Source organism: Dryobates pubescens, chromosome 24, assembly GCF_014839835.1.
Source record: "Dryobates pubescens isolate bDryPub1 chromosome 24, bDryPub1.pri, whole genome shotgun sequence".
In the NCBI taxonomy this organism is placed as follows: domain Eukaryota; kingdom Metazoa; phylum Chordata; class Aves; order Piciformes; family Picidae; genus Dryobates; species Dryobates pubescens.
Window position 1 is genome coordinate 4,170,439 of NC_071635.1, and position 20,057 is coordinate 4,190,495.

Genomic DNA, 20,057 nt, shown 5'->3' on the forward strand with positions numbered 1-20,057 from the left:
TTAAGGGGAGTTCAGTTTGGTAATCTCTGCATGATGGCTTCTTAACAGCAATCGCATGTCTCACTGCCAAAAGGAACACATCCTCCAGGCAGAAGCACAGCTCCTTTCTCTAACAAGTATTTTGTACCAGTTAAGCTGCACATTATTCCTCGACAGACAAGAAACACTGTCAGAAAAAGTACTGTTTAAAGAACACTGTGGATGTTTTATGGTCATAATATCAAACAGTCACTTTAAATACCTTGTGCCAAATCTGAATAAAAATTAGGGCAAAAAGCAAGTGGTTAATCAAATGGTTAGCTGACAAGGCTGCTTGCAGAATTGTTCTCATGTCAGACACACAAACCTCTTATAGAGGCCACTAGTACTTAGCACTGTGTAAAATGAGAATGAAAAGGGAGTTTTAACCAGACTCTGAAATTCTCTCCTAGTGCATTTACCAGACTTGGTGAGTATTCTCTACTAACCAGAACAGTTCGAGTTATCCTGATTTGGCTCGACACTGCCTGGATGAGTGGCAGCAATGCCACACACACACAAAATGTTTCTGACACACTCTGCAATTTTCCTATCGGCTCCAGTGTTAATGGGGTAACACAGACAGGCTACTTCTGTGGTTACTTGCTGTGCAACATCCTTCCAACACTGAAAAGCGTCCAAGTAATTGCTAGTTACATGTTTTCAGAAAGGAATGGAAATTGCCATTTCCACGTGACTGTCACCTGTCAATGTTACAGCACAGATTTCACCCATGCTTTCCAACTGATTTAAACCCTCCTTGGATTCAGCAGATGATGATGAAAGGATCACCCTCAGAATCCTATGCCTGGTTTGACACTGGATGCAGTATTACAAACACATGAACAGAGTTATTGACATAATTTCAATCATTTGTTCATGTTTCAAAAGACAAAAGGCAATCCTGACATCAGCTCTCTATACCATGTATTTTTATAAGCTCCTGAGGGCAAATCTCTGCTTCCTGTCTGGTTTAGCTCCTGATGTTCAAGGGGAATCACTGGAGAAATACACAAGAGGGAAAAAATATAATATGTTATTTCCTAAAAGAAACCTCAGAAATCAGAAGTTAAGGGAAATACTTGGGTCTTTGATTGTACTATCTTTGGCAGAGGATACAGGAGAGCCATCTGCCATTTTAATAGCATTGCCTCCCCATCTGTCCTTGGCACTGTGCAACTGTATAAATCCAACAGTTCCACAAGTTATTCTTCAAAGTTAATTCTGCTGAGATAATAAATCAGAACAACACACTTTGGAGGAGGAAAAATGTATCCTTGTGATGACATCAACCACAGCCCACCACCAAAGCACTAAACCAACACAGTACTAAGTGTTGGCCACGACATTGGTGCTAAATGCAGCAAAAAACCTGCTATCACAGGAAACAATTACACTGCTCTACTCTTTGGCACCAGCAGACCTGGGGGGATCACACTGAAGCTGATAATGCAAGGATAAAGATGAGTTTGACATGGATTCCTCTCAGATCTCCACCTTGACATGGTCCCAAATCTCCTCAGGTATTTTGCCATAGATGACTGTTAGAACATTAAAAGAAGTTCTTACTAAGCTGTTGCATACTTTAGCTTTCTAACTCCCAATTCTGAAGGCACTTAATGCTTGCTTTGCCTCAGTCTTTAATAGTCAGATCATTATCCTCAGGGTATTCAGATTTCTGATAAGGATGGAGAGCAGCATCATGACCAAGGACCAGGTCCTTCACTTTGGTCACAACCACCCCAAACAATGTTACAGCATAGGGTAGAGTGGCTGGAAAACAGCCTGGAGGAAAAGAATCTGGGGGTGCCGGTGGACAGCCGTCTGAACATGAGCCAGCAGTGACCATGTTGGCATCTTGGCCTATATCAAAACCAGTGCCCAGCAAGAGTAGGGAAGTGATAGTGCCCCTGTACTTGGCCTTGGTGAGCCCACAGCTTGAGTACTGTGTTCAGTTCTGGGTGCCACAAGACAGGAAAGACAGGAAAGTCCTGGAGTGAGTTCAGAGAAGAGCAACAAGACTGGTGAGGGGTTTGAAGAGCACATGCTACATGGAGTGGCTGAAGGAGCTGGGGTTGTATAGTCTGAAGGAGAAAAGGCTAAGGGGAGATCTTACTGCTCTCTACAGCTACCTGAAAGGAGGTTAGAGTGAGGCTGGTGTTGGTCTCTTCTCCCAAGCAGCTGGCGATACGGCAAGAGTTGTGCTAGGGGAGATTTAGGTTGGATATTAGGAAAAACTTCTTTACTGAGAGAGTGGTGATGCATTGGAATGGGCTGCCCAGCAAGGTGGTGGAGTCACCACCCCTGGGGGGGGGGGGGTGGGGTGTGTGTGTTCAAGAAGCCCGTAGAAGTAGAACTTCAGGATAAAGTTGAGAGGTTACACTAGTTGGGTTACAGTTGGACTCAGTGATCTTAAAGGTCTTTTCCAACCTTAATTCTAACTAATAATTTAGCCCTGAAGCTAAATTTCCCCATCATCTTTAAAAATTGCTTTTCCCCTTTGCAAGTTTCCAAGTCAATTAAAGGAAGAACAGTACAAGTCCTCAAACCAACTCTGAGAACTTGATGCTTGACAACATTGCTCACTCCTGCACAGTCTTTCATTTTCCTATGAGGCACGGAAGCTTAGTCGTTAAGGAAAACTTCAAGTGCATTTGCAGTGCTTGTCACTCCAGAATCCACAACAGAATAGCCACTTCTTTAATGGGGAGCAGGCTGAAGTGGCAGATCATTTTATTCATCTCCTTCATAAACAGTCTTATGAAAATATGAAGAATCTTCCCATACTAACAAGGTAAAAGCATCACTGTAAATACACCATTAAAAGTGAACTATATTGCAACACCTTATTCTGCTTTATATTTTGCTGAGAGATCATTCAAGCTAAACCTTGATCAGTTTACTACTGAATACTCCATTAGCAGCAGACACTTTTTCTTTAGCTCTCATGGCAGAATGAATGAATGGGATGCCAGGATACTTTGCTTCTTGAAAAGGCAAAGCTACCAGCAAAAGTCAGGCTGTGTATCATACTTTCCAGATAAGATAACCAGGTTTTTTCCCCTCCAGATGTTTAATCCTTTAAAATAACCATAAAGTTTCCTCTCCTGGGAACTTTTATCCATTCCAATGTTTCCTTTTCTGGAGAACCTCTTCTCCTTTATCTGGAAGGTAGTTCATAACCACACATTGCAAGTAGAATAGCCTCTGGCACCCCAGGAGTTCCCAGCTGGCAACCCACGTATTATTTTCACATCATTACAGATAGGTTAAACCCTAAGTTCAGAATGTTGAACCAAAACTATAGCAGCGTGGATTTCTGATAGAAATGGGTAAAATACTACCCTGAAAGAAAAGTGACCTTCAGAAAATGCTATCACAGGCTAAAGATCTGTTTGCAGTATTGGAACAGACTTGGATAAAACAAAATCACAGCAAATCTAAGCCCAGAAACACATCTGTGGTTTCAAGAAGGGTTCTGGTATAAGTTTACAGTGTGCTGTGGCACTAACTGCACATTTAAAGTGCTTAGATGCTATACATTAATTTGGTCAAAAAGTATAAAATATATCCCAAGCCCAAGCCCATTCCATTCAAACAAGCATGCATTTCCAAAGAGGATTCTAACAGTTTAGCTACAAGAACTTTTGTTCCACTAGCTATCCACATAGCACAGAAAAGGAAAGAACTCCCATTTTAAGCAAAAGGAACAATCTGAAAGTGACAGTGTTTCAAGTAATCAGATTAGCTAGCAACAAGGTTAAAACAGCCCTATCTCATAGAGAAGGGATCTAACCATTTAAAAACAAACAACAAAAAACCAAACAAAACCCCAAGCAAAACCAAACCAACACAACAAAACCCAAACACGAAACCCAGTAAAGAACCAAAAACCCCTCCAAACCCACACATGCCAAACTCAGAGGCCCATGCTATAAACCTCAAGCATCAGGTATGAGAACAATGGTTTTCAAAACAGGAGCTATTTAATGCCTTAACAAACAAAACTGGTGGAATAAGTGTGCATGAGGAGGATATGTGAATAGTACAGACTCTGAAACTGCCCATATCCCTCTATTATCTCACCAGAAGTTGCTAAGGATACAGATTCTAGACTAAACATGGTCAAGTCACAGTAGTTGAAGAAAATTATTGCCCACGAGTGGAATTTCCCAGCTGTATGCAGTTAAGTTGCAAAATAAAGCACAATAGCTTAAACATAATCTACTGAGGTTCCCAGACCAATTCTGTATACAGTTTCTTTGATGGTTCCTTCACAGTCTGCTGAGTATTTAAGAGATGTAAAGAACAGTCACCCAATTCAACTGACTTCTGCAGTTGAGGTGATGATACTGGTACTGGCTTTGTATGACTGCAACATTCTACTGTTACTAAAGGAGCCAGTGCTAATTCTGAATTACCGTAGACTTGTCTCATGCCTTGTCTGTATTTCAATACTGGAAGCAACTTATTATCTTTTATTTTCTCCCCTTTCTGTAGAACTATGACTTGCAGCTTCTAAAATGCCCTACAAGAGAGCATCACTCTATGTAGCGATCTCCTAAATAAGGATGATCCAGAACAGGGAGAACCTCAACAAATTATCAAAACACTTCTACTTTAGAAAGTTCAATCTGTCAATCAACCTAAATATTTACAAGAGCAGAGAAGCTTAATACTCTATTCATTTAAACAGGTGCCTCCCACATCTATAAAAATAACTACTCAAATTTAAAATGAAATCCACATGCTGCTTGGCATAACCTTTTACGTGGTGCTTTCTGGTTTACTATTAAGGTTTGCTTTGTTTGTTTGAAAACCTGCTTCCTATAGCTTTTAATTAAAAATAACCTGTTTTCTGTCTGGGAAAGTGAACATATCAGATTCAAATCCAGGTACTGATCCTGTGAATGCTTACACTTGTTAGCCAAATTCACTCTGCTGTCACATCTACCTGCATTGCTAAATACACAACCACTGCTGACTTCTGTAAAAACACCTCATTTTCAACAGCAGCTTGTAGAGACTTGATACAGTTATAATGAACTTTTCTCTTCCAAAGAGATATGTTCACAGAATTAAAAACTTTAAACTCATCTATCTAGCCCCTACTTCCAGAAGCTTTACTATGGAATTGTACAGGCATCAAGTGCTCACAAAAAGCTCAGGGAACCTCACTCGCCATGGTCTCTCGCAGGGAAAGCTCTATTGGGAGCACCAGCATGCTTAACTGAGACAAGCAGCAGAGTCCTCTAACACAACTCCTCATACCAACATGTTCACTGGAAACTGCCCAGATTTCCTCACAAAATGCTATGAACACAAACTAGCCAAGAGAACTACACACAGCTCAATTCATAGAACCAGAAGCTTGCACATTTTCCTTGGCCAGGAAAATTCTGCTGTCCACTACCTTTATGAAACAACAGCTGTCTACAAAGGAGTTTTCAAGAAAACATAAGGGAGTGGACCCTTATTGACTGAACCAGCCAACAACAACCAGCAACACTGAAAATGTTTCAGCTTATTTAGTGTGTGACTCAACACAACTTTTCTTTAAACAAACAATGAACTAAGAGGTTGGAAGCCCATTTGCTCAGTTTTCTTTTTTTAGATATTTTGCTGAATAGATGAGCATCTGTGGTTGCAGAAACAAAAGTCAATGCTCAACAGAAACTATTTCTAATTTAGCTTCATTTCATGGAGCTATTTGCACAGCAGTTTCCACTCGACCTCGTGTAGAGGTGAGAGCAATGGCAGGATGGTAGAAAGCTACACTGTCAAACTGAACAATATGCCTATGATGGAAAGAACTGGCTTTAGACTTAGGTCTCTAACATGCATGGGCTTGAGAAACTGTACTAGAAGACAGAAAAAGAAAGCAAGCATTTACCTATATCTGTGTGTATCAGTTACTGGTGAGGTACAGCAAGTCCTCTAAAACACTACTCTGTGGATTCTCTCCAGGCAGGGATCACTGCCTCCTACAAAGCTCTATTGTTTATGATGTAGTAAAAATGGCAATTATCAAACCAGCTTTGAAGTTGGTAGGAAACTGGCAAAAGGGGTGACAAGAAATGTAGTGCTGAAGGGGAAGCTGCAGTGAGGTTACCAAAGAAGTTCCTTCAGTACCAGTGCCTGACTGAGTCAAATGAACCTATATAAATAAAACACTGGATTTTACCAGACATGATCTACCCATGCAGACAGAAGAGATGACTGAATCCACTCATGGGACCTCACTTGATTCTATTATTTCTTCAGTCAATTTCAACCCCTCATTCCAAATATCCATATATATATATACACACACACACAAATTATCTTAAGAGTATATATAAAGGATAGCCACTTAATGGCAAGTCTGTCATACAGGAGGAAGCTAAATGGAAGGTGGCTGCTAAACAAAACAAACAAACAAAGTAATAGAAACAAGATCAGCCTTGATAAAGACCTCTCTGAAGGACAACCTAGGCACAGACCACAAACGCTGTCCATGAATACATTTTGGATCTACATGTGAAAAAATTTCTAGGAGTGTAGTACTAAATTCTATCTTCAGTAAAGCATAAACTAACCAAGCCCCTCACCTCCCCCATTAATTTTCAGAGGTTGATTACTGAATGAGATTGTTTGCTCTGTTGAAGGACTCGACTTTGCCTTGGATACACTTGAATTTTCTTTCCCATTTTTCACCTAAGGCCAACCCCAGGTTACAGATGCTCCAGTGTTCTCTTATCCTGCAAAATATGACAGTGGATAATGAATAAATGTGATTTGAAAGGGGAAGCTATGAGTTTTAGCTAAACTGAAGCTGTTACATGAAAGAGGAAAACCAAAACCAGATCACTAGGAAAACAAACCAACCAACCAACCCACCCCACAAGAAACCAACAAACATCTAAATTTTGCTTTCACTTCGAGTACTGGTGAATGGCCAATCCCTACCATTCAAAACTACCTAAGCAAGAAGACAGCTGAGAAGCAATCCTGTTTAAAGGGGATAGAGGGGAATCAATTCTATTTAAAGGAAAAAGGACATGTGTTTTCAAGGAATATGAACTTTGTTGAGAGATAACAATTGTGTGACTGAAATAAAACTAATTTGAAAAATGTGGATGGAATATTAAACCTCTTGAGTTTGAGACTTCAAATAATCACCTGTTAGAGATTTCACATATGTCTAATTTACAAGTCCTTGTTCCCTTCATTCAGGTCTCCTAAGCCCATTTCTACAACATGCTGAGCCTACCACCATTAGCATGCAAGTTTTGTGTCACTGATATGATCCCCAAAACATCTGTATTATTAACATACCTCTGCTAGAAGGGGAGATGGACCACACATAAGCTTCTTTTACCCAGGGAAAATTAATCTCATCAGAGAATATGTTTTGATTAACATAGCATTGAAAGCAATTTATTACTTAATTTAGATAAATAAATCATGTTAGCCACAAATAAACAAAAACTTGAAGACACCAATTCCTGCCCTCATTACAAGGAAAATTATTTAATAGGTCTTTTACCGTGAAGCATTTTCCCTTAGCGAACAAACTGGCTGGGTACACACAGGCTCTGCCAAGATCTCCTGGATTTATTTCTGCATCAAACACGTGCATGTGGCAAACACAAACATAGCACACTATACCAGTGGCTACCTCCTTCTTCCTTCCTCCCCAAAACACAACAGCTGTGAAAGACCATGAAGAGCAATAGGCATAAAAAACCCCATCACTGGGTTTTGCAAGCTCTTCCATCCAGCACCAGTACACATCACCCTACAAATCTTACACTTCTCCAGCATTAAGATTACTGGAAGGCTTTAATTGAATGAGTGAGCAACTAAAATGTTTCTAACATGATAAAATTTACTGACTATAAATGATGATGACTATCAACAAGAGTAACATGGAAAGACACAGAAAAATCCTTTTTTTTTTCTTCCCTCCTCTTTTTGAGGTCGTGAAACTAAAAAACACTGAAAAGGGGAATTTTACACCACTATCAGCAGGGCACTTAGTCCCATGAGCATTTATCACTGCAAGACAAACCACAGTTCCATAGCTGTCCATGTTGCATAAAGAAAACAAACACTAAGCAATCAATCTTACACCTGAGCTGGGTAAAAAGCAGGATATGGGGTATACAGAGCACCAAGATCAGCTTTGTATTTTCACAGCTATAATGTTTCATAAAGAACTAATCTAGGTTTCAAAGGTTGTTTTCTGTCCTGAAATTTACTTGCATATTGGAGACAATATTTGTAAGATCTTTCTGTCAAAAAAGGTACAAAACAAGTCTTTAAGCGAGCTTTAATATCCAAACTGAAGCTGCCCCAAGGGAAACTGATAGTCATCTGCCCTACAAAATCCTCCCTGAAGGCCAGCATCGCAGCAACAGAACTCTGTCCATGTTACACTACATTTTAACTGAATATACATCTTCACTTACCTGAAGGATAGGAACAAATCAGTGAAATGAATAAAGTTTCAAGAGAAATCTTTGAATTTGGTGACTCTTTATTCTAATGAGCAACAACCTATTAAAACCATGCCTACAAGAAATCTCTCAAACCAAAATCATTCCTGAGCACTACCTCGAAATCTGCAATGCAACATGAATAACTTCAAGGCCTCCCTTGACTGATTAAATCAAAAACCTATCTCTCCAAGAGGTTAAAATTTAAATGAAAGCTTAGGCTTGGCAAATCCCATCAGATTGTCAAATATGGATATTATGTAGGAACCCCATCTGTTCATGCAGCAACATGAATATGCAACGTGACTGTTGCTGCAACACTTGCATTCACATGGCGGAAAATTTACAAGTAAGCAGCTCCTGATTATAATTAAATTAGTAACAAAGTTCTGAAAGCACATGTAGTAGACTGCTTGCCACAAGTACAAGTTTTGAGTATATGTTTCTCCTCCTCTCATGTGCAGAGATGATGAAACTTTGCAGCAGAGGCATGTCACTCTTCACTCCATGGAAGTTTGTTAATCCTCCTTGCTGGGCAAGGTACACTTCTCACTGCAGCACGGGGAAAGAAGTGTGTGTGGAAGAACGCTGCCTGCCACGTGAGCCAGGGCACTCCTCACAACCTCATACAAATCAATTAAGTGTTTGACAGGTAAGGAGAGCTGCCAGCTGGAGACCACAGGGTTGGATGAGTTGTTTGGAAGGGCTAAAGATGATTAAAGATGGGTTTGGGTAAAGTTTTTCATCAATGGAATGTAACCACAGCCATGCTTTCCACAGCGCTGCCAACTGTATGCTGGCAGAGTCAAATCTGATGCACAATAAAAGTAATCAATTCCCTGCACAGCACATTTCAGACAGGGGGAGAGGCTGCCCAGCTGAAAACCCAACTGACTGATCTGGCTGTAACTGAGCAGAAGCAGCCATATGACCATTCAGCGAGCTCTTTCAACAAGCAGCTCTGCATACAAGGTGAATGTGACTGCCAAAACAGAAATTAATTATGGATTTATGGATGCCAGACAGTTCTCTTGGAAAGCATCCCCAAGACGTTAAGTTGTTGTAGCAGTGGCTAACTTCTTGGTTAAAGGTTCAAATCAAAAAGGTCTCCCATCAAAAAACAAAATGTTTCATCTTGATCAACAAACATCCACAGCATCACATTTCCATTGGTAAATAAAATCTGTTTTGTAACTTTGAGAGGTTTGGGGGGTTGGTTATTAAATTAAGCCTGCATGTCTTCTTCTCCAAGTTTCCCATGATATACTTGCTACTTAGAAGAGGTCAGGAATGCACATGATTGCCTACCTGGTGATTTGAGGTAGCTTCTAAGTTCCTCTCTATGAACTTAAACCAACAGGTGCACAGACTTCTCTGCAGTAGCTTACTCAGCACATTAACTATCATTCTCTAGATGTAAAAACCTAATTACACAAAACAAATACATGCTGTAGAATAATTAATGCTTCTCAACTTCTACTAAAGAGGCCCTGGATTAGAATAAAAGCTAAATCAGGGATAAGGCGTATTTGCAAATTGGCCAAAGTTCCCCCTCCCCAGCTTTTCTGCCTCTCAGCTCTAGCTAGTGCTTCTATCCAGCAGCACCAGATTCAAGAGAAATTACAGAAACTCAGTTCAGCAGAATACATCCAGCAGCTTCCAGTCAGACGCTGCAAAAATTAAGGTGGCTGCAAAGCTTTAAAACAAGCTCACTAATTCAAGCGACTAAAACTCAATTCATTTCACAACAACTGACAACAATCTAGAAAACAACACCGAGCAACAGCACAACTGTCTCTCCTGAAAGGAAATACTACATTTCTCCACTTCTTCTAATACTAGGATTAAACAGAGGAGGAGTTTGCTCGAACATGCACACACAGATTTACACAGAGCTCAGTACATACAGGGAATAAACAGACAGATTGGATTTCTGTGGCTCTCCAAAGCATAGCAGATGTTTCTGCAGATTCAAGGCACAATTATTTTTAATAAGGAATAAAACAAAAAGAACCACCATCTTTAAGTTAGGATTTTGCTCTCTATTAATCCTTTCCAATGAACAGAGGAAGTTATGTTTCTCATATAATCTTTTAAAAATCCCCACAATATCCTCACAAAGCATTACACAATAAATGTATATAAAAGAGGAGGCTGGATCCTGACATCTGAAACACCCTGGCCTACATTTCTCAGGAGGTCAAATGAAGGACAGATGCATGAAAAGCACTGTTATGGCAGTATTTACATTTGTAAAGTAAAATATTTAGCTAACTTATTTTAATCTCTCAGACCAGGCACTTCCCAGTTAAACATGGAAAGAAGACAATAAAGCATTCTCCTTTTTTTTTTTCCCCCCAAGTAAGAGTCAAAATGGTCAAAAAAAGCCCAAAACCCAAACTCACACCTTGGAATCTAAAATTGTAAATAAAAGTAGCAGAGATGACTCCACATACCACTAATCATAACCATAAAAAGTGAATAAATATTTTGTAGCATTTGAACAAACACAGGGGAGGACTTTCCTACATAACGTAGGACTTTCACATTTTACTATCATTTTTATTTAATTATGGTGTTAGACTAGGAGAGATTTTGAAGTTAGGTTCAAAACAAACCCTCAGCAATTCAGTCTCAATTCTTCCAGGAAGATTTCTACTTGGTTGTCAGCAAGGAGAGATGCATGTCACTTAATGACCTCAGCTGACCTGTGGTTTCAGATGGCAGTAGCCACAGCCCTGTGTTTTCTATATACAGCATTCTTTGCAGACAGAACCAACCTACAACAAATGATAACTGCTTGCCATGGTGCTTATTTCCTTGCTTTCATATTTGGCCAAAAGCTTTCATTGGGAAGTAGGATTTGAAGACAGCAGTAAAACATGACCAGGGGGCACAGCTTCTCTCAGACCAGGATGAAAAGAACACAATCTGTACTTCAGTATCAGAATAGAAGCTGAGTAAGGGTATTTCAATTGTACTTTCCCCTCTGTCCAGCTCTCCCAAGAGAAGACATTCAGAAAGCAGAGCTGTTCACATGTGCAGTTAAGTGCTTAGTTTACAGTGAGTGAACAGAGAAAGCAGAAGCACACATCAGTGACAAAGTGTCAGGAAAGCAGTAGCCAGGCAAGTCCCCCAAAATCCCTTGGTGGTTAACATTTTGGAGGAAGAGATCCGAAAGCTGAAAGGGTCCAGGCTGAAGTAGTGGTGAACACGAGAGAAAACAGGAAGCTCCCAAAAGAGACTAATTCAACTCATTTATAATTTTGGGTGGGCATAACAATCTTCAAGTTTGGACAGAAAATTATTTTATGTAGCACCCCCACACCCCACTGTGCGTGGTCAAACTGAGATGACAGATGATGCAAACATCTTTGAATTCTCCACACCTCCTCCAGTCTGTTTTACGCACTGGATTAGAGTCACATGTCAATTGCAATCAATAGCCACACCTCCACAAACTCCATCTTTCAGGATAACTTGTAAGCACTGAGTTTAGAGAGTATGAAGTTGCACATCGAGGACACTTCTGAGAAGCGTGTGACAAGAACTGCAGCAGAGTACACTACAATTCCTTCTGTGCCATCCTCCGTGTGGAAATAGGATAAAAGTATGCACTACAGCTTTGCCTTTTTCCAGCACACTCCTCCCAGTAAGAACACCAGCAACGAGCTTTAATGGTTACAAGAGCAATACAGGCATCTTCAGACTCTGATGCAATGTGTTTAAGATCCATCAGTGTATGAGCTACAAAGAGTGTTTCTTTTCAGTCACAACGGAGAGAGAAAATAAATCCTTTGCAAAGAAAAAGTCATGTATTTGCTATGGATAATTTAACTATGAACTGCCAGGAAAATTCATCTCAAATCTAGTTTAAACTGTCAGAATAAATTACTACCAACAAACACATCATAATGAGTTTCAAAGCCCTCATTCCCACTGGCATTTGAAAGCTCTTCAGATTTTTCACTAAAAACAAAACATAACAAAAGCTTCCAACCTTCCAAAGAGAATACCTAACCAAAAACCTTAGAGCTTGTTGGGTTTTTTAAGTAATGCTCCCACAAGTGCTCTCCACTACTCTGAGCTTTCTAAATGGACTCAATTTTAAGAGAGCCAACAGCCTGCTAAATTACTAGGTGATATGCAATTAAATTCTTGTGGATAAATATGCAAACATATCCATGTTAGATCACAACATCAACAAGTTCATGTGTGCATAAGAACAGAAATTAGCATACAAAATACATGTTATAATAAACTTACACAGGTAAATGTGTGCTTCAGAGATTAACATCTTCAGCTACAGGAATTAGGAAGAATTATGTTCTCCTCTATGGATTACATGAAGCTTTGTTAGAGCCTGCCTTCCTGTAAAACATCTGGCACTGACTGACACAGGCTACCTGACTAAAGGACATGCTGGTCTCGTGACACAGCAAAACATTTATCTCTGTGTCACACCAAGCTGCGCTGATATATACTACACTATACGCTTCACATTTCATTCATCTCCCTAATGTATTTTAAATCACTTTAAGGATGAGGTGCCCTAGTTGGACAGCTTCAGACACCGAGATACTCTTTGCACAGTGAGATTACTCAGTAATGCCACTAAAATACCATTCCAAAAGGGTGGGGCTTGCAGCCACCTCACCCAGTGGAGCTTGTTACAGGGAAGTGCAACTGCTCCAGTCACCTCTAGCAAGGTCTTGCAATGGCAGTGACAAACTCACAGGAAATACTCTATTTGAAGAATAGGAAGATGCTGACAAAGGCTTGGAAAATTTCCTAACAAGAAGGAAGATATAACTGGTGAAGCCTCCAAGGCTTAAAAGCTCAAAAGCTCACTGAAGCTAATGGAATGGGCTGGTCTCTGAAAGCTCACCAGAGCTTTCTGACAAAAAAAGTGATAACCTCCAGCTCATTCTTACATTACTCTCCATAATATGTATGCCCATAAACAAAGAGGTTGGAATTTCTGCTGCAGCAGTCTCAGGGCTAGCAGAGGTGTGTCTAGGCAGCTACTTACAAAAGCGCCCTAGAAAATGGACTGGAACATCCTCCTCCTCTCACAGAAGCCATCAAAGTGTCTCATTATGAGTTACTGGCACAAATTACACCCACTGAAAATATATTAGTAATTGATCTTCTCAAGAGTGACTGCAGAAGCAAACACTTGTCTAATTCTCTGTTTTTAAAGCCTGGAAACAAGACCCAAACCTGTTAAGAAAGTTGTATCTCTTTATACGAAATCCATCTGGATCAAAGGCAGAAGACTCTCAAAAGCGAAGATAAGAGATGTACAGATAATGGCAAAAAGAAAAAAGATGTTATTCAGTATTTGTAGCAGACAGTGGAAAGGGAAATCACCTCAGAGAAGTTCACTTCTAGCTATGATGCTTTTCAACACAAGAAAAACAACAGAGAAGCCCAAATCAGCACATTCACACTAATAAGAAAATCCCAAAAGCTTCATCAGATGAAACAATACAGAACCAGCAAACACACACTCTCCGTGTTCTCAGTTTTCTGTTCTTGTTCACTATTGCACTTCAGAGAGTATTGTATATACATTTCCCTCCCTTTTTAAAAATCAGCAGCATAATTGTGCATAGCTCTCTGGAACATACCCTAGTGACACCAAATTTGTTGATATTCTTGTATCAGTTTAACGCTTAAACCAACTTGGCATTCACTAAGGCAAAGTTCAGAACATAAGCGCAGCTTAAGAGTACTTCACAGAATCACCAAGGTTGGAAGAGACCTCAAAGATCATCAAGTCCAACAAAATAATACATGTTATTCTAATAAGCAGAAGGATTTTTTTTCTCTCTTGAAATAAATTGCAAACATTTATTACTTCTATTAATAAAATCAGAGTAAGTGGAATGAGAATTGCCACAAAGTCAAGCATTTAAAATCCTAACTTCTTTCAAAGTGCTTCTATTACATTTTGGACAAAAAATGGAAATTAGAGCACAACAGATATAAACAACTGATGATCAACTTAAAGGCACAAAGGTTACTTCTGCTAGAAGAGGGGGCACAGCTTCCCTTCCACTCCGAATTCAAACCAAAGCCCACGCCTCTGCACACACACTATTAGTCTGAAATGTCCCTGTGACCATACAAGGGAACAGACGAGAACACACCTTCACCAGCATAACCCTGTGACCAGATCAGCTCCTTAGTTTAGAAGTACTACTCAAGTAAGGGATTCAGATAAAACTCCAAGGAGACTTATGGTTGAGGTGAAGGAGGGATGCAAATACAAGTACTGCCACAACTGGGCTGAAGCCAGCTAAATCACTTTTAATTTCAAAGCTACCTTAAGGAGGTTTTATTTAGCCTTAAGAGTCTTGACTCCTCCATATTAATGCATTCAAACTGCTGCTCTTCAACCTTGCACGCAAGAAGACCCAAATTCAACAGAGTCCTTAAAAGACTTCCAGAGAGCCAGGTGCTGTACAAGGAGGACACATTTCCAAGATAGGAAAACCTCTTAACTCTGCTCACACTTGAAGCTGACCCACTGAACAGTCCTTCAGATCTACATTAGAATTGGTATTTCAAGAAGTAAGAAGTATGAAACACAGAAAAGTGAACTGCTGCTTTATCATAAAGCAGTTCAGCTGTGAGGAGAAGGAAACCTACAATTCAGATATTGAAAACAGTATGTTAGTTAACAGCTGCACACCTATGATCAGCCAGGAGAAAGCATCACAGTTTGAGGCTTCTTAATGCTTACTTTTTATACCACAAGTGCAATTAAATGGCACCTCTCTGCAACTGAAGAGCTACCTAATAAGAATCTGAAGATGTCTCTAAGAAGCTGGCTCTTCAAAATCCGTTTAGTAGATTTCAAAAAGCAAAAAGCCAAAACAACCCACAGAAAAGAAAACAACCCAGCAAGTTAAAAGAACTCAAACGTTTCTGGGATCTCTGAAAACAGAGGTGGAAACACATTCCCTGCATTTATGGCACTGCACATGTGTTAAGAAAGGACATTTCACAGACCAGTTCTGCAGTGTAACCCCTTCCTTCATGGGCTCACATGCTAAACCTGTAGAAAAATCTCTCTGAACATTTTGCCTCATTCCATTGTATAGGTCCAGTTCTCTCAAATATGCTTCCACTCATCAGTAGACAACACCGAGGACCAACTCAGTCCTGCTTGAAAAGTCAAAATAGTACAAAATTTAAAGCTTGAAATACAGTACTTCCAAATGATAACTTCTCAGGAAGACAGATTCTATTCATTCAATCCAGCATTTCAAGATTTAGCCCATCATACATAAAACCCATGGCACATAACCTGGTGCTGACCTTGCTACAGCTTCTCACTTTGAAAGATACTTAGATCTATGGAATGATCTAAGAAATAGTGATCTAAGAATGACCTATAAATCACCTATGAAATAAACCACCAGAGAATGTGGCAGCTTATTTTAAGCATCAAAATTCAACAGATCACACATCATTGTGCTAAGAAAAAAACACCCAGATCTGTTTTCAGCAAACTTGTGAAAATATTTTCTCTCAAGTATTACTGTTTTCTTAACCTGTCTTCCTTTAGATCTATAACTCTACAGAAGAGTATTTTAAGTACCTTTTGAAAAGTAAAAGGATAACAAATCTTGCCAGGAGACCATAAAGACTAAAAATCAGCAATGAGAAAAAGTAAATCTTCACATGACTTTGATCAGTTGAAAAGAAAGAGTGTTGACATGATGCTGGAAGATCTGTATCAGAGAGCAGCTTGTTACCAGACTACGACATAACAGCCTATCTAATGTTTTGTTTAAATGCAATGAATGAATCCAAACTGCTGTTTACCTGCAGTGACTCCTGTGTGTCAAAAGCTTTACACTCTGACACTGTTTGCTTATTCACCTCCATGCTCTTTACCAAAACACAGATAAGGTTAAGGGACGATAATCCATAATGACATAACCCAACATGACATTGACTTGGATTTGACGCATCAGCAGTAAGGCTTGCTTTCCACAACAGCAACACCCCAGCATGTTTTTATTTACCTTATATGTATCAAAAAGACCTATTCATTGACACAGAGTATCTAGGAAATAGACACAGCACACCAAGAGGATAAACAAACTGTAGAGCAGGTGTTAGGGTTGGGTTGCAACAATGAAACAGCTCATCCCTGAATGGAATGACTTGCTGCACAAATGGTTAGTTCCTAAAATGGTAATTTTCCTCTTCAGCATGATTTTCTTCTCCTGCCAAAGTTTACTTTGAGGTAGAAGTACACTTTCTCTCATGCATTCATAGTCAGATAGACCTTGATGTTCATGTTTTAAATGCAATGGAAACACACAACTCTGCAAAGCTGTACTTAAAATAAGAGCTATGATGGAAACTTATTATTTCCCAACCTTACCTTTCCCCCCCCCCCCCCCAAAAAAAAAGGCTTGCAAAATGCTGATATTCAAACTTGTTTAGATACAAAAATGAAGAGGCTGAATGATATGAAATTGGTTTACTATTTCCACATCTTTCCTTGAAATGCTTTACAGCAACCTCAGACCTCCACACAGGCAATCCGTGCAATACTTAACAGAGAGAAAAAAAATAAGCATCAAAGAAATGCAAACAAACCCCAGCTACAAACCCCAGCAAACTAACAAAACCCAAGGAAATTTAAAATATATATATATACATGAAGAAATGTATTAAGTGAAGAATCATTCGTCTATCAGGATTCATTTTTTACAGCTTACCACAAGAACACAAAAAGCTGGGAGGAGGCATCATAAATACAGGTTTAAATATACGCACCCCTGGCCGAAAGCTTTTTAGTGTTGATAATTTTGGCAGCATACTCTTGTCCTGTGGTGATTTTCATGCACCTCCTCACGACGGAGAACGCCCCTCTGCAAACCAAGAAGCGGACCAACTGTCAGCCCGACGGAGAGAGTTCCCCGCCATCCCCGTGGCCGCCAGGGTTTTAAGGGGTTTCAGTCAGAGGCGTGATATCGGTAGAATTAAGAACAAAATACAGGATTTTCAGAGTGCCGCTCACCACTGATTTCATTCACCAGAACAGCAAACTCTGCTCAGGGCTCACGCCACGAACCCATCCCCGCCCGTAACCGCTGGCGGCAGGGCGGAGGGAGAGGACATTTTCACCGCACCAATATCGGCAACACCACGGGAACCGAGCAGCGGTGGCCCCGTCCCCCCACTCCGGTGACACGGTGGCCCCGGCGCGCTGCCAACATGGCGATGGGGGCCGAGAGACACCGGCCCCAGCTTCCCACGCTTCCCGCCCCGCCGCTGGGGGGCGATGCTCCCCGCCCTGCCCAACGGCCCCCAACGGCCCTGCCAGGCGCGAGCCCCGCAGCCCTGCCCCCGCAGACAGAGTAACAATAAATGATAATCATTTAGCACGGGGCCGCTCCTGCACCGCCCGTGTCGCGGGGCCGCGGGCAGCTCCCACGCGCCGCCCGCCCAGAGCCGCTCAGCGCCCCGCGGCCGCATATCCTCGCAGTGCCCGGCGGGTGCGAAGCTCGAGCCTTCACCCCACAGATGACGCCCAGGTGTGGGGCATTGCACGGCTGCGGCCGGGGCGCCCCGCCGGGCTTCTAGCACCTGTAAGGCGGCGCCCAGTCGTGGCACCCCCTCAGCGGGGTTCACGCGCCGACCCCGATAGCCAACGCTGCTTTCCCCCCGCACACCGCCTCGGCAACGCCGATTCCCCAGCCCCGAGCCGGCTACTCCGAACCAGTGCATGCCCGGCGGTCCCCGTACTTACTTCCCGAGCTCCTCGAAGAGCTGGTACTCGTCGGTGAAGCGGGTGCAGGTGGTAGTTGAGGCCATCATGAGGACGGGCGGCCGCCGGTACCTCCGGCGGCCAGGGACAGCCAGGCGGTGACGGCGGAGGGGCTGTGAGGCGAGGCGAGGCTTCTCGCCGGCTTCTCCTCCTCCTCCCCGCCGCCGCCGCCTCCTCTCGTGACGGGGCTGCCTCCGCGCCCTCCTCTCCGCCAGCTGGCACGTCCTCCCCGCGCAGGTCTCCGGTCTCCCCCCGCCCTTGAGAGAAATAAATAAATAAATAAATAATCGCCTCTCCCTCAAGACGGGGGAGGTGGTGCCGAAAGGGAAAGCAAAACCGGGGCGAGGGGTGCCGCCGACCTAGGGGTGCCTCCGTCTTCCGCTCCCCCCCGCGGCGACTGCCGGGCCAGCGGGGCCGCCGCGCCTCTGCCCCGTCTGCCGGTGCCGTGCCTCCCTCTAGCGACGCCAGCCGCGGCCGCCCCGTCGCGGCTCCCTCTCTCTCGCTCTCCTCCCCTCCCGCCCCACCCCGCCCGTCTGGGACATGTAGCAAGGGGACTCTCACACTGCGTTCGGGGAACCTGCGCTGCAGCGAGGAGCGGAGGGTACCGTGCAGGGGGCCGGCGGCGGCAGGCGCTGGCAGCCGGCGCCGCTCGCCCCGAGGGAACGGATGCACCTGCGACCCGTTCCTCAGCGACCGCCTGACGTCACCAACCGCCCGCCCGGGGATGAGGGGCGGGGGCGCGCGGTGGTGGCCCTCGCGAGTGCGCGCGGGCGCGCGCGGCCGGGCGGGAGGGGGCAGGCGGTGCTAGTGCGCGCGTGGGCGGGGTCCGGTCCCGCCCCCGGTCCCCCCCCCAGCCCGTGCCATTCCGTGGCGTCACCGCGGCGCGTGCGCCCGGTCGTGCCTGTGGGGCTGCCGCGTTCCCCGGGTGCTGGGGGGGGGTATCCCCGGGAAGCCCTGGGCCAGGCCCTGGTCTCCCTTGCCGCGGGGACAAGCGGCTGGTTGACGAGGGGTGAGGATGCTTCTGTGCGCACGGTGATGGCCCTTGAGAGTTCCTGCAGGTGGTCCGCAGCGTGCGGCCTCTTCCCGGGGGAGGGACACCCGCTGTTTGTGCTGTGCGGGCACAACGCGTACGGTGCCGGAGCGCTGCGCTCGTCACCGGCCAACTGTCGTGGCTTAAATAGCTCCGTCACGCAGAGCTGTGTCCTTAGGCACGGGTCCGCCATAAACTCGGCACTGCACGGGTATGCTGGGGTCATACCAAGTGAGGCCAGTGTTGAGGCCTGTAAGAAAGCTGCGGACAGACTTCTTAGGAGGGCGTGTTGTGACAGGACCAGGGGTGACGGTTTAAACTACACGCGGGAGGTTTAGACTAGGGAGATTTAGAAGGAAGAGATTTTTTTACACTGAGGGCTGTGATTGTCTGGCTTAGGTTGCCCAGAGATGTGGGAGATGCCCCATCCCTGCAACCATTCCAGGCCCTGTTATTCAGGGCTCTGGGCAACCTGCTGTAGCTGTAGATGTCCCTGCTGACTGCAGTTGCATTGGATTAGATGATCTTATATGTTCCCTTCCAGCCCAAATCACTCTAGGATTCTGTGATCCCTTGGCTCATCTGTGGACAGCTTCCTTAAACCATCCATCAGTCACCCTGAACGCAGAGACTGGGATCAGGAGCAGCAGGAGGAGCATCACTAACAGTGGAAGGCACTGGAAGCGTTGGCAGCTCAGAGGAATGTCAAAACATAGATGTTTGCAATCAA

General features: G+C 43.2%; 1 protein-coding gene across 33 annotated transcripts in view; it reads right to left on the bottom strand.

Annotated features, from left to right (window-relative positions):
* Positions 1-19,030, bottom strand: part of CAMK2D (calcium/calmodulin dependent protein kinase II delta) — a 128,542-nt gene extending 109,512 nt beyond the window's left edge. For 12 of the 33 annotated variants that reach the window (XM_054172612.1, XM_054172602.1, XM_054172615.1 and 9 more), the window contains exons 1-3: positions 18,859-19,028; positions 18,280-18,554; positions 17,304-17,398 (exon numbers count right to left, since the gene is read on the bottom strand). In XM_054172612.1, coding sequence (XP_054028587.1) covers positions 17,304-17,398; positions 18,280-18,347 — 163 coding nt within the window. In that variant the 5' untranslated portion in view covers positions 18,348-18,554; positions 18,859-19,028. Of the gene's footprint in view, positions 1-17,303; positions 17,399-17,547; positions 17,618-18,279; positions 18,555-18,656; positions 18,785-18,858 lie in introns of those variants that run through there. The other 21 variants (XM_054172587.1, XM_054172606.1, XM_054172599.1 and 18 more) reach the window with 5 other exon arrangements.
* Between the last annotated feature and the right edge of the window lie 1,027 nt (positions 19,031-20,057).